The 15,606-nt window shown below is 36.1% G+C and overlaps 1 protein-coding gene across 1 annotated transcript in view; it reads left to right on the top strand.

Annotated features, from left to right (window-relative positions):
- Window positions 1–14,974, top strand: part of LOC124618088 (protein halfway) — a 98,428-nt gene extending 83,454 nt beyond the window's left edge. The window contains exons 7-9 of the mRNA XM_047145317.1: window positions 468–578; window positions 659–730; window positions 11,875–14,974. Of these exons, the coding sequence (XP_047001273.1) occupies window positions 468–578; window positions 659–730; window positions 11,875–12,084 (393 nt within the window). The 3' untranslated portion in view covers window positions 12,085–14,974. The remainder of the gene's footprint in view (window positions 1–467; window positions 579–658; window positions 731–11,874) is intronic.
- Window positions 14,975–15,606: the final 632 nt, after the last annotated feature.

Genomic DNA, 15,606 nt, shown 5'->3' with positions numbered 1-15,606 from the left:
AAAGGGATTGATTGATAGTACCCACTCCGAGACATCAAGGTATCACCAATTTAGGGAAGTGTGTGTGTGTGTGTGGGGGGGGGGGGGGGGGGTGATAAAATCATAGAGAGACCAAGAGATGAATCAGTAAACAGGTTCAAAGGGATGAAGAGGCTTGCACAAGATCAAGTAGCATGGAGAGCTGCAGCAAACCAGTCTTCCAACTGACAAACAGAATAACAGCTACAGTTGATAATGTATTCAGTATAAATGTTCACCATGCAGGAACTCGTATTACAAAGTGTAATTGATAATTTATAATGAATTTGTGATTGAATGTATTTCTTCTACTGTATAATGCAGAAACCTCAGTAATATAATTGAAGATTTTGGACAAAATGTTTCAGCTTTATAATCTTTGTGTTATAATATCTTTATCATGTTTTCCAAATGTGGTTTTGAAAATGATATATTGTCCAATGTTTTAGGTGCCAACATATTTTCTGACTGACACATTTAGTCGAAACAGAAATATGTTAAGTATAAACCTGGCTGGAAATAAACTGTCTTGTGAATGTAATACTGCACAGGCCTTAAAGGTTTGTAAAATGGTACATAAGTCTGTTTATTTTCCTTTCATTTTATGGTTTTGTTTCTAATCATTTATTTTTGTCTGCAGAAATGGTTTCTATCAAATAAAGGTCATATAAAAGATACAGACAAAGTAATGTGTGCAAATCTTCCAATATCGGTAAGTTTATTGCTGATATCATTAATAGATCATGGAAACCTGGCAAATAAAATGATGTATAAATTGATCTATGCACCATTTGAAGTATTCTGCATACAGTGTAACTTGTTCACAGATTGAATTGTGTTGATTATGAAATAAGGATTATGCATTCAAGAGAGTTATGTAACACTCAGGCTAATAATTTGCTGTATTTTAATTAATGAAAAGCTGCTCTGGTTACTTTTCTTAGAACTTTATTAACTTCACCTAAGCAGTTAACTTAATAAGATTCTTAAAAAAAACAGTGACTGGAGCAGATTTTCATAAACTGAACATCAGTTGCGGAATCAAAGGCATCATCATGCAGGCATGGAGAAACTAATGTTTATCAATGTAGTCCAACTATAAATCCAAAAGTTTTGGTAAAGCAGTTTTGACATGTGTGATGTCAGATTGTTGGATGATGAAAACTGGAGTAAATGCAGTACAAAGGAATTTGAAAAATTATTTGCAGAATGACTGTGAAATAAGACATGGCTCCAAAACTGGAACAATGCTGTAACTATTCTATTTCATAAGAAGAAATACAGAAAAAAATTAGATTCCTTACCTGTTAACTTCATCTCTCTAATGTACAATATTTTCACTAAAATCCTCTCCAAGCACATAGAGAAAGCAAAAACATTTGATTGTAATCAGACAAAGGAACAGGAAGGTATCACAATGAACAATTTAAAAGTCATCAACATCATCATCATCATCATCTTCTTCTTCTTCTTCTTCTTCTTCTTCTTCTTCTTCTTCTTCTTCTTTTCAAGGATTAGGCTGTTGCTTGTTCCAAACTCACAAAGAAAATCATTCCCATATTTTCTGAGGCCTCCCAATTTTGCTTTTCCCTTTCAGCTTGTAGTTCAGTATCTTCTGGGGAATCCCATTACGTGGTGTTCTCATGAGGAGTTGTCTCCAATCTTCATGACACTTTTGAATGTTTTAATTCATGTTGAAAACGTTCTGTTCTAGTATCTTTTTCCCAGCTTTTTCTTTCAGAGGATAACAAAGGAACCACATTCGCTTTATAGAATTTCGTGATTGTTTCGTTTTGTAGTTTATAGCCAAATGTTGTCCTGATGGTACCACAGACAGCTTAGAATTTGTATATTTTATTTTCAATATCAATATCAAAATCAAAACTTACAGCACACTCTGAATAAGAAATTTGAGAGACTTGTTCTAAAACTGAATTATCCAAAACAATTTTTGTTTTGACTGGGTATTTTCCTCGGGTTGCCATTGCAACGGTACTTTGATTTTACATTCTCCGATTTTGTTTTCGCAATTCTACACTGTAAATTCATAGCCCCTGTAAAAAAAAAAAAAAAAAAAAAAAAAAAAAAAAAAAAAAAAAAAAAAAAAAAAAATATCACTGCTAAAAATTCCTGAATTTTACATTTTTTCCGAGTAAAGTATTCCTCGATTCTAAGTTCTTACTCGTCATCTCTCTTGACTTCATCCCATTTTCGTCCTATTGACATTTGATGTGACTGAATGAGTTATAAGGGGCACAAAAGACAGATGGTTCTCATGGGTGGTTGTGGAGTTAAGGGAATATTTTAGGCTGTTCTGGAGAGGGGAGATGTGAGAGAGGAAATGCTGATGTAATCCACAATCGGTGTTACCAACACAGCTTGCAATATTTAGCTTCACCACACAGTTACAATACAACTGCTGCTGGGATGCAGTGGTAATGGAAAAACAAGGCAGTTGACGTGAAGTGTTCTGGACTGAGCCAATACATGACAAAGGGGCCCAGCCACTACCTTTTCTTATGTCACTTAGAACTCAGTCTCATCATTTTGCATGTATTTCCGATGTACTGTATTTAGCATCAATATAAGTCATCAACCTTTTAAATTCAAACACTGAGTCTTGAAGAATATGCTCGGTCATAATCGAGGAAATGTTGCCCATTTCTGGCTAGTGAACTCTTATTGGCTGGCAACTTGTTAAGTCACTCAATAGGCAGCACAGCCACTACACCATAGTAACACACATAAAATGCGCTCCCATACTGGATGTGGGGCGAGGGGGAGTGGCCCTTCAGCTATGAGAATGCAGGTACGGACGAAAGCATTTTGTGAAGTGCAGAAAATATACTTTTTATGAAGATGATGTGCTATGGCAGAGATGTCACACAGAAATAGAGCAAGAGTTTTATGATAATGTATTTGAAAGACTTTTGTGTTCAAATCTGATACAATACAGTTGCATCTCTGTTTCTCTCACCAATTTCGAAATAACACTGTAATGGTGGTGAGCATATGAAGTATGGCTCATAAGAAAGCAATGGTGACAAAGTTCATCATTTAGCAGATGTTCGCATTTATGCTTTTGGTTTAACCACTTAGCTGCTGTGATGTTTTTGGTTTAATTCAACATGTTCATTAGGTTTTGCTTTTCTCTGGGTAAGCACAAAGGATGATCTCTCGAAAATGTGTGTTTTGAACAAATAATTTGTGGTTGTAGCATGTTGTAAAATAGCTCCGTTACCTTGTACCCAGATACCAATTTCAATTCTTTGATGAGTTTTTGCATGCTGTTACACATCTGTGACTTTTTAAGAACTGATGAAATTCATTACCACAAATTATTGTATAAACACTTTACTGTACTGTACTTAGATTTTATACAAAGTATTGGAGAAGATTGCAATATTTAATCGTATAAGGCAATTACATGTGTCTTTGCTCATATTATGGGGGGTTTTAACATTTTATTCAATTCTGTGTTTTCCTCAATTTTGCATTTTTAAGTCTGGACCACAGGAAAACGTAAAATAGGGGTTTCACTGTATTTTTGTTTTATTACTAATTTTACTGTTGTATTTCTTGTAAATCAGTATCTATATGGATACTCTGCAAGCCGCATGTGAGTGCCTGGCAGAGGGTTCATTAAACCACCTTCACAATAATTCTCTATTATTCCAATCTCGAACAGCTCGTGGAAAAAAACAGATACCTATATCTTTCCGTGCAAGCTATGATTTCTTATTTCATTATGGTGATCATTTCTCCTTATGTAGGTTGGCATCAACAAAATGTTTTCGCATTTGAAGGGGATGTTGGTAATTGAAATTTCATGAGAAGATTTTGTCTCCATGAAAAATGCCTTTGTTTTAATGACATCCACCCCAAATCCTGTATCATGTCAGTGACACTCTCTCCCCTATTTCTTGATAATACAAAATGTGCTGGTCTTCTTTGAACTTTCTTGATGTACTTAGTTACCCCTTTCTGGTAAGGATCTCATACCGCAAAGGAGTACTCCAAAAGAGGACAGACAAACATAGTGTAGGCAGTCTCTATAGTAGATCTGTTACATCTTCTAAGTGTTCTGCCAATAAAATGCAGTCTTTGGTTTGCCTTCACCACAACATTTTCTATGTGTTTTTTCCAATTTAAGTAGTTTGTAATTCCTAGGCATTTAGTTGAATTTATGACCTCTAGATTTGACTGATTTATCATGTAACCAAAGTTTAACGTATTTCTTTTAGCATTTGTCATTATTTAGGGTCAGTTGCCAATTTTTGCACCATACAAGTATCTTTTCTAAATCATTTTGCAGTTTCTTTTGCTCTTCTGATGATTTTACTGGATGATCAACTGCAAACTGGATGATCACCTGCAAACTGGGTGATCACCTGCAAACAACCTAAGGTGGCTGCTCAGATTGTCTCCTAAATCATTTGTATAGGTATTCCATAAGCACACAGTTTTACTACAAGTTTCTTGCAAGGTACAGTGTCAAAAGCCTTATAGAAAACTAGAAATACAGAATAAATTTGAAATAATTATGGAATCAGTTTGAAATCCCTTGCTGTCTGCCACGTATGTCATGTTCTAACATACTTCTGAATGAGTCCCATAACTCTTGGTGTGCTTTGCACACTATTTGTTCCACTGCATTCCTGTTTGTTTTGTATGTTTCCCATCTCTCTGATGAGGTTTTTGTTTGTAGAAACTGCAAATAAGCTACTTGTTTTTCTGTAATGGCTTCTTTAATTTCTGTGTTCCAAATTCTGGGTCATTTTTTCTCATCTGTTTCATCCCCTTTATCAAGTGCTTCTGAGGCTGCTTCATTGATGTAGGTCTTAATATTATTCCATTCTGTGTCTATGTCATCTTTATTGATTGGCAGTGAAGCAAGCTTTTCATGGAGGCCGTCTTGATAATGTTTCTTAATATTATATTCTGACAGGAGATGTATTTTGAAAAACTCATGTTGTGGCTTCTTTTGAGGTTTCTTTGTTTTCTTCCATTTTAATAGTTGCATTATTTTGCTGCCTAAAATGAATTGGTCGCTGTTACCTATGTTGCTTCCTCTATAAACATGTAAATCTTGCATAAGGTTCTTCCTTTTTTTATTAATTAGTATATTAATCAATCACAGACATCAGTCCTCGTACATTGCAAGTAAACTTGTGAATTTCATTATTTCTGTGAAATGTGTTAGTAATTTTAAAATTATTAAAAGAGGCAAATTGGCATAGCTCCCATCAATCATTATTAAGGGTCTTTTTCTCCAAATAATCATACTATTCCTGGTATAGGTAGATTTCCAACTCTTGCATTAAAACTACCAGCGATGACAACATGGTCTAGCTTGTTAATTTTGTTCACTTGTTTGTGAAGGTCATAATGAAAGTAATGTCATTCCTTCCCTCCTCTGGGCTGTATACGAGGTCCATTCAAAAATCTCAGAACATTGATAATTTTGCACAAATGGTGTGCTGGAGCAAAATGCGGTTGGCATCCCTGCACATGTCTGTGTTTAATGTGTTGGAAGTTCATTGTTGTATGTTTGTTAGTTATTTTTCAGTGCTGTATTGAGTAGAACGTTGTGTTGCACAGTTTGAGTTTCAAGACAGCAGATTTAAAGGAACAACACGTCTACATTAAATTTTGCGTGAAAAAAAAAATCTTTACAGAGACACACCAAACGATGCAGGAAGCCTATGGTGCTTAAATCATACGCTGTGGTATGAATGGTTCACATGTTTAAAAAATGGCTAGAGAGAAGTTAAAGATGACCCTTCTTGAGGACGCCCTTTGATGTCTACTGACGACACTCATGTCAGGAATGTCAATGAAATTGTGCATGCCAATCGAAGACTGACTATCTGAAAGATTGCAGAACAACATAACATTTCAGTTCTATCATGTGATAAAATACTGGCACAGTATCTTGGAATGCATCGTGTTACCACCAGGTTTGTCCCACGGCCCTTGAGTCAAGACCAGAAAGACTTTTGCCTCGCAATCTGTGATGTGTATGCTGCGAAAAATGGTGTTGCCCTTAAATTATAAAAAGTTTACGGCATCCACATGAGTCTTAAAAGGAGTCTGCTAAACTTCAGTTACACAATAAATCACATAAAATTAAACACTATCAATTTAACTAAATACCCAGGAATTACAATTCACACACTTAAATTGGAATGATCACGTAGATAAAATTATGGGGAAGGCAAATCAAAGACTGTCTTTTATTGGCAGAACACTTAGAAGATGCAACAGGTGTACTAAAGAGAGTGTGTGCACTATGGTTGTCCATTCACTGCTAGTGTTGCCGTGTAATATAGCATCCTTACCAGATAGGATTGAAGGTGGACATTGAAAAAGTCCAAGGGATGTCAGCTATTTTGTATTATTGTGAAATAGGGGAGAGAGTGTCACAAATATAGTGAGCTGAGGAGGCAATCATTAAACAGTGGCATTTTTAGTTGCGGAAGGATTTTTGCACAATATTTCACTCTCTTATTTTCTCCTCCAAATGCAGAAATATTATGTTGTTGCCCACCTACTCTGGGTGAGATCATCATTATGGTAAAATAAGAGAAATCAGAGGTTATACAGAAAGATTTAAGTGTTCATTTTTGCATGCACTTTGAGAGAGTGGAATGGTAGAGAAATAGTCTGAATTTGGTGTGGAGAACACCCTGCTGCCACTTTATTGTGAATTGCAGAGTAGTCGTGCATATTAATGATTGATTTATTCTCTCAAAAGTACGATAATACTTCAGACTCTAACTTGAGTGCTTGAACTGTAGCAAACATAACTCTCCTCTTTTACATTGAGTATCATTTTTCTTTTTTCTGTAGCTACATACAGTATTTGTGATTGTTGCATGGCTCCACCATGGAATCTCCCAATCCATTGTACACTGTGACATGCTGTACAGTACTGCAGACTGTCAGCAAAAACTTGCACTGATCTCAGCGACCTGAATGGAGGTCTCCAACTGCCGCACTAAGCCGTAGGAGTACCTCAAACATAACATATCAAAGCGCACAGAATCATTTCAACAACCTTAACCTGTACATCAAGACTTCAAGTAGTTTGTTGCTGAATATTAACACGTTTTTGAGAACTTTGATCTTCACACAGGTATCATGACTGTGTGATACTTTCTGTTGGGTTTAAAAGGGGCCTTTTCCCCCCTAAAATGAAACACATGAGGAAGAATATATATTCTGCAATAGATGTGAAGATTTCAAATTGCTTGGAAAGCTTTCTACATGTAGATCTATGGTGGTCTCCACTTGTTATTCTTATCACTCATATCAGTGCCCATAGCACATTTCTGGCTCTTGGCAGATTTTTATGTTATTCCTTCTGTTTATCTTCTTCTCTTGATTATTTTGGAATTATCTTCTGAAATCTTGTTTTTGGCTATTTTAGCTGTTTTGTTTGATCAAGCATGTTTGTTTGGAGATAGGAGCATAATCATATTTATAGCATTTCCTGAAATGAATATTTCTTTTGTGGCACATAAAGATGTATTTGTTACTTGCTGATGTAGTAACTGCCCATACATGACAAAAAATGTGTAGCACTCCAGAATATATGTTAATCTATGTCAAAGGGTGAATAGCTCAGAAGAGTCTTCAGAATGCACTCAAGTCTAAGTGTAGGCATGGTTAATGTTGGATTATTACAATCTCTTAATATTATGTATGCTAGCTGATTTCAAACAGTGTTTAACTGAAATCCATTGTAATGGTCAACAGAAACCTTGTTATGATTATTTTATAAAATGTTAAAGTGCAAAATATTGTGCTTTGACGTTATAATAAACTGTCTTCTGATCATCATCTTCCCATGAACCATGGACCTTGCCGTTGGTGGGGAGGCTTGCATGCTAATCTGGCTTTGTAACATTAACCAAAACGACCTTGCTGTCCTGGTACTGCAAATGGCTGAAAGCAAGGGGAAACTATAGCCATAATTTCTCCTGGGGGCATGCAGCTTTACTGTATGCTTAAATGATGATGGCTTCCTCTTGGGTAAAATATTCCAGAGGTAAAATAGTCCCCATTCAGATCTCCAGGCAGGGACTACTCAGGAGGACTTTGTTATCAGGAGAAAGAAAACTGGCGTTCTACGGATCGAAGAGTGGAATGTCAGAATCCTTAAACAGCTAGGGAGGTTAGAAAATTTGAAAAGAGAAATAGATAGGTTAAAGTTAGAAATAGTGGGAATTAGTGAAGATTGGTGGCAGGAGGAACAAGACTTCTCGTCAGGTGAATACAGGGTTATAAATACAAAATCAAATACGGTAATGCAGGAGTAGGTTTAATAATCAATAAAAAAATAGGAGTGCGGGTAAGCTACTACAAACAGCATAGTGAATGCATTATTGTAGCCAAGATGGACACAAAGCCCACATCTACAACAGTAGTACAAGTTTATATGCCAACTAGCTCCACAGATGATGAAGAGATTGAAGAAATGTATGATGAGGCAAAAGGAATTATCCAGATAGTGAAGGGAGACAAAAATTTAATAGTCATGGGGACTGGAATTTGATAGTAGGAAAAAGGAAGAGAAGGAAAAGGAGTTGGTGATTATGGAATGGGGATAAGGAATGAAAGAGGAAGCTGCCTGGTAGAATTTTGCACAGAGCATAACTTAATCTTAGCTAACACTTGGTTTAAGAATCATGAAAGAAGTTTTATATGTGGGAGAGGCCTGGATACACTGGAAGGTTTCAGATAGATTATATAATGCGTAGACCGAGGTTTAGGAACCAGGTTTTAAATTGTAAGACATTTCCAGGGGCAGATGTGGACTCTGACCACAATCTATTGGTTATGAACTGTAGATTAAAACTGAAGAAACTGCAAAAAGGAGGGAATTTAAGGAGAAAAATGGCCTGGATAAACTGAAACAACCAGAGGTTGTAGAGGGTTTCAGAGAGAGCATTAGGGAACAATTGACACGAACAGGTCAAAGAAACAAGAACAGGGGAAAGAAATACAGTAGAAGGAGAATGGGTAACTTTGAGAGATGAAGTAGTGTAGGCAGCAGAGGATCAAGTAGGTAAAAAGATGAGTGCTTGTAGAAATCCTTGGGTAAAAGAAGAGATATTGAATTTAACTGATGAAAGGAGAAAATATAAAAATGTTGCAGATGAAGCTGTCGAAAAGGAATACAAACGTCTCAAAAATGAGATTGACAGGAAGTGCAAAATGGCTAAGCAGGTATGACTAGAGGACAAATGTAAAGGTGTGTAGTCATATATCACTAGGGGTAAGATAGATACTGCTTACTAGAAAATTAAAGAGACGTTTGATGAAAAGAGAACCACTTGTATGAATATCATGAGCTCAGATGGAAAACCAGTTCTAAGCAAAGAAGGGAAAGCCAGAATGGTGGAAGGAGGATATGGAGGGTCTATACAAGGGCAATGTACTCGAGGTCAATATTATGGAAATAGAAGAGCTGAAGATGAAATGGGAGATACGATACTGCGTGAAGAATTTGACGGAGCACTGAAAGACCTAATTCTAAACAAGGCCCCGGTAGTAGACAACATTCCCTTAGAACCAGTGATAGTCTTGGGAGAGCCAGCCCTGACAAAACTCTACCGTCTGGTGAGCAAGATGCACGAGACGGGTGAAATACCCTCAGACTTCAAGAAGAACATAATAATTCCAATCCCAAAGAAAGCAGGTGTTGATAGATGTGAAAATTACCAAACTATCAGTTTAATAAGTCACAGCTGTAAAATACTAACAGGAGTTCTTTACAGACAAATGGAAAAACTTGTAGAAGCTTACCTTAGGGAAGATCAGTTTGGATTCCATGGAAATGTTGGAATACGTGAGGGAATACTGACCCTACCACTTATCTTAGAAGATAGATTAAGGAAAGGCAAACCTACGTTTCTAGCATTTGTAGACTTAGAGAAAGCTTTTGACAATGTTGACTGGAATTCTCTCTTTCAAATTCTGAAGGTGGCAGGGGTAAAATACAGGGAGTGAAAGGCTATTTAAAATTTGTACAGAAACCAGAGGGCAATTATAAGAGTTGAGGGACTTGAAATGGAAGTAGTGGTTCGGAAGGGAGTAAAACAGAGTTGTAGCCTATCCCCGATGTTATTCGATCTGTACATTGAGCAAGCAGTAGGAATTAAAATCCATGGAGAAAAAATAAAAACTTTGAGGTCAGAGACAGCAAAGGACTGGGAAGAGCAGTTGAATGGAATGGGCAGTGTTTTGAAAGGAGGATATAAGATGAACATAAACAAAAGCAAAATGAGGATAATGGAAAGTAATGGAATTAAATCAAGTGATGCTGGGGGAATTCGATTAGGAAATAAGACACTTAAAGTAGTAGATCAGTTCTGCTATTTGGGAAGCAAAGCAGGAAGGATATAAAATGTAGACTGACCATGGCAAGAAAAGTGTTTTTGAATTTGTTAACATGAAGTATAGATTTAAATGTCAGTAAGTCTTTTCTGAAAGTATTTGTATGAAGTGTAGCCATGTATGGAACTGAAACATGTGCGATAAATAGTTTAGACAAGAAGAGAATAGAATCCTTCGAAATGTGGTTTTACGGAAGAATGCTGAATATTAGATGAGTAGATCACATAATTAATGAGGAGATAATGAATCAAATTGGAGAGAAGAGGAATTTGTGGCAAAACTTGAATATAAGAAGGGATTGGTTGGTACCACATGTTCTGAGGCATCAAGGGATTGCCATTTTAGTATTGGAGGGTAAAAATCATAGAAGGAGACCAAGAGATGAATACACTAATTAGATTCAGAGGGATGTAGGTTGAAGTAGTTACTTGGAGATGAAGAAGCTTGCACAGGATAAAGTAACATGGAGAACTGCATCAAACCAGTCTGTGGACTGAAGACTACAACAACAACAACAACAACAACAACTACTACTACTACAACTACAACAACGATCATAAAGATAAGTGCTCCTCAACTTATGGGGAACATATTGTTCTGTTTATGGTTGCAGGATTCATCAGTTCAGCTGTTTCTTATTTGTAAACTACGATACACCTGTAAAAAATCAGACAGACATTAGTTTTACATTGATCTGAATTTTCGTTGATTAAGCATGTACCAGCTAGTGCTTCTAGATGCTGAAAATTTTTTGTAGGTGGTTGAAGAATGAGTCACTTTTTGTCAAAATAATTTAACTGGATGGATAAAAAAGTACTCACCAAGTGGTGGCAGAACACACACATAAAAGATGGTTGCAATTGGCAAGCTTTTGGAGCCAGTGGCTCCTTCAGACAGAAGGGTTGAAGGAGAAGGAAGAGGGGGGGGGGGGGGATGAAGGAAAAGGACTGGAGATGTCTAGGAAAAGGGGTAGATTTCGGGAAAGTCAGGTCAGGGAAGACTTACTGCATGGGATGAGAAGGAAAGACTGACTGATACTTTTTGTGATTCTTTTCTGCTTTTAATAAAAGCTTGGGTGCATGTAAAAGATATCCTGTGACTGTAGTTTTGGCATCTTCAAATTTATAAATTCTAATTGGAAGTTTCTTCTGGAGACAGAATGAGCTTAACCACATTTTAACATCTGAATCTGTCAGTGATAAGATAATGTGCTGCTTACTAAACAGTAGGAGAGAACTGAAAACTCATGAAGGTTATTTAAGCTGGTGACACGTGACTTGTATTACTAAGCATTATCAAAGTGGGAGAATTTTGTTATGCATTAGAAATATTATGTTTTGTTGTGTACTGATTTTATTTCTTTCTTCTGAAATTGCTGTAGTGGTGTATTATCATTTATTACAATCATCTGTCATAATATGAAATTTTGATGCAGCATTGTTCATTTTGCAGGTTGTTAACCTTGAAATCAGTGAAATATGTGCAGCCAATCGTGTGTTAACAGACTACATTTACTACATAATAGCTGGAGAAGTACTGTTGCTGGCACTATTGATCAGTAAGGTCTCTTATGATTACTGGGTCTTTAGGACTGTTGGACACTTACCATGGCCTGCTTCTAAAATGCCAAAGTTGCCTTGTGACTGGCTTTGTGAAGCCTAAAGTCACTAATTCAGCCTTGCCTATTCTGAAAGCTTCCTGTAGTGGAAACTCAAATTTCATATTGTATATTTTTATACAAATGTTACTTGCCATTTATACTGGTGTTGAAAAATGTACAAATAATTCTGAAAGCATTAGAACATCTCTCTCTAATTTTACAATTAGTTGCTTTATGCTGGACCCATGTGATGAAGACTGTAAAGTAACCATTATTACAGTTCAGCAAATTTCATATAAATTATCAGTTGTTGATGCCGTACACATCAGTGGAGTGGTGTGGAATCTTGCTTACTGCTGTTGCTCATGTCCTTATGAAGTTAAAGTGGTACTATAACAAATCAAATGCATCATGTATGTACATTATATTTTAAAGAATAAACTGAAAGCTTTTGCTAAAATTTGATGGTCAGAGATTGAGATACATATGAAGAGTTATTAGAGTATGAATTTCCATTTCATGGGTCCAAAAACTTAGTAATATGATTTATTATTATTGTTATTATAGTACTAGCTAGGCAGTTCCTTCATTTTGAGCTTTACATTTACAGAGCGTGTATTGCATTGTGTACATGCAGACAGTGTGAGAGGCAAACATAAATAATACAGCAATTCATCATATTTTTAAGGGAAATACAAATTCTTATGCTCTCTCTGAGGTGTTGAAATTGCTGTATGACAGTTTGCACAATAGGTGTGAAGACATGGCCATGCCGTAGTGTTCATTCCAGTATATTTTTTTGGCTTTACAAAAAAATTAATATACAATAGTGTAAAAAATTTAGTGCACCTAAAATTTAAAAAGAAAATTTGCAACTGAGATGTGACAGTGTATTGACTTTTTTAACACAAGTTTCAAATACCTATTTTTCTGAATTGTGTAGTGCTTTACACTTCCAGTTTATTTTATTATGGTCTCATTTTCTTTATTGCATTGCTTTTTCTGTGATGTACATGTTTTCTTAAAATTTTATGCCCATCCCCTCTGTTTGTTTTGTTTATAATAGTTATGTAGAGATCAGATTCCTGAAAAGTTGTTTATTGTTCTCCAGTACTACGGAAAAAATGACTTCTGTTTTTGACAATATCTGTAACTTTTTTACTGGTGTATAATCTCAATTCATTTCTTTCTAGTCCAGTACACCTTTCATAGCAACACGTGAGATCTGAAGATGTTAATAATTTCTTTATTTCTGAGATCTGATTTAAAAAAAAAAATTATCTTATTTGTGTTTCTTGAACTAGAAATGTATTGTTTCAGTGCTATTATTTAGCATATGTTGGATGTGCTGTGTTTCTGTGAACTTTATTTAATTTGTCATGTGAAGAAAATAAGTGAAAGAAAAAGCTACTTTACACTGTGAACATGTCTTTTTTTAAATACAAGAAGTCACAATCATTATGTCAGGGGAGGAAACAGGCATTTGAATGGCTGCCTTATAGTACAGAAAATCTAATTGTTTCTCACTGTTGACAAGTATATTGCATCTGACAAACAATTCTTGAATCAATGCGACTTGTTCACAGTGGCATGCATGAGTAAAATCATCTCAGCTTTCAAGCCATATCACTTCACATAAAACACTTGGGCTTTTGACAGCTGGCTCTGCCATCATCATTAGGGATAAAAACCACTGAATGCCAGAACTGCCACACTGTTCTGTGTATATGGTTATTTGGGCATGATAGCAGCATCTGCACCTGATATAGAGCCAAAGTGATGCATGCATGGTAAAATGAGTTGGGCAGCTTGTAGTGGCTCTGACTCACCATGAGACAAGAGTATTGGCTTATGCATCACCACATTGGGATTCCATTATAAAGGAGGTGGTCAAAATTAGAATAAACTGCAACAGTTTTAACAGAGAAAAAGTTACACCCTTAGTAGAGCATGAGGGCTGGCTTTGGATATCAAGCAGAAGCAAAGATGGATGCTTAATGCTGTTAGGAAGGTGGAAGTGTCATTTTCGAATGTGGTACCAGCCTTTCACATCATCTGATGTCACTCAGCCCTGTGGCAGGCTGCAGCTGCTACGAGCTGCCCAGCTCACCTTCTCATGCAAGTATCACTTCAGCTTTCTCCGGAAGATTACAGATACTGGTATCGTGCCTATATAAGTGGAACACCGAGCTGGCTCCAGCAGTCATTGGTATTTAATCCTGATGGCAGTGGTAGAGATAGCTGTCAGAAGCTTGAATGTCTTTTCAAAGTGACATGCCTTGAAAACCAAGCAGATTTGATTCAGTATGACTTTAGTAGTGCAAGAACTAGAAATCTTTTAATTTCTGTCTAAACCTTTCATGTGAATTGCAGCTCTCTTGTATCCTGTTGGTTTTCTTTGTCATTAAATCAATGTCTAAATACTGAAGATTGATCTGCAACTTATTCAGCATATAATGGATTGAGTAGGCTGATGGACTGAGTAAACATATAGCATATCAGTCATTGCTGATAACTGTAGTAATTCTGATTGATATTTTATATGGTATTTTATTGTATGTAGATATAAATTTACATTTGTACATATATTTTTGTAAAGTTATAATAAGTGTGTGTGTGTGTGTGTGTGTGTGTGTTGGAGAGAGAGAGAGAGAGAGAGAGAGAGAGAGAGAGAGACTCTTTTCTAATGCCAAACTGAAATGCCTATCACCTAACTTTATATCTTCATATATCATCAGATTCAAATCAACTGAAATTTACATCTGCAGTATGAGTAACAGTTCTAAAGAACCTCAAAGATAGTCAGATGCCGCCTTCTGTTGCGCTTCATATGTTGTACACAATTTTAGTCACTTTGATATATATATTTTTAAATGAATGTGAAATGTGATTTGAACTGATGTCTGTTTTTAATGTCTTTATATTTCAAATAAACAAAGTTTTTACTTCCAATTTAACAGCTTTTCATTTTAAATAAGACTCACTTGCAGCTCCATTTCATGTGTTAGTTTAAGTACTCTTGTGAATTTTTTGAGAAAGAACCAAGAAATAAAGAAAAGTTAGTACTACAAGACATTCAAGAATGTGGAGTCTTATACATATTGTTCTAGACAATAAAACAGCAGCCTGGAGTAAGTTGTAGAAGACAACACAATACAAGGATGATATGCCACTATCATCACACAAACAAAGAAGAGAGCTTCATCAGCACCTTTAAAAATTTTGGCACACAAACATATTCACACTATTTTTAAATCCCATAAGCTCCCCTAACTGTAACTCACTCGCTAGTCCATTGCTGTAAGTTGCTCGTACGCGTATCCACTCTCAGTTGCCCTTTCTCTCTTGCTCATTCAACACAACTCATTGTTATTATCTCTTTGTGTCTTTCTGTCATTGTCTCCTGGGTCACAGACACAGCCCCGTTCATTCTGTCCAACTACTAGTCTCCTATCACTGACACTGTCTCCCTCTTGGTCTCTCTTACTGCTGAAAACTCATTTCTTCTTTCCTTCTGCTGCTGTCTTTTCTGTCACAATCTCTCTCTCTTGTTGTCATTGTCGTATATTCTGTTACTCTATCAC

This window comes from Schistocerca americana, chromosome 1, assembly GCF_021461395.2.
Source record: "Schistocerca americana isolate TAMUIC-IGC-003095 chromosome 1, iqSchAmer2.1, whole genome shotgun sequence".
Lineage (NCBI taxonomy): Eukaryota > Metazoa > Arthropoda > Insecta > Orthoptera > Acrididae > Schistocerca > Schistocerca americana.
Note: the sequence above shows the minus strand (reverse complement) of the source record. Positions and strands in the feature narration are given on the sequence as shown.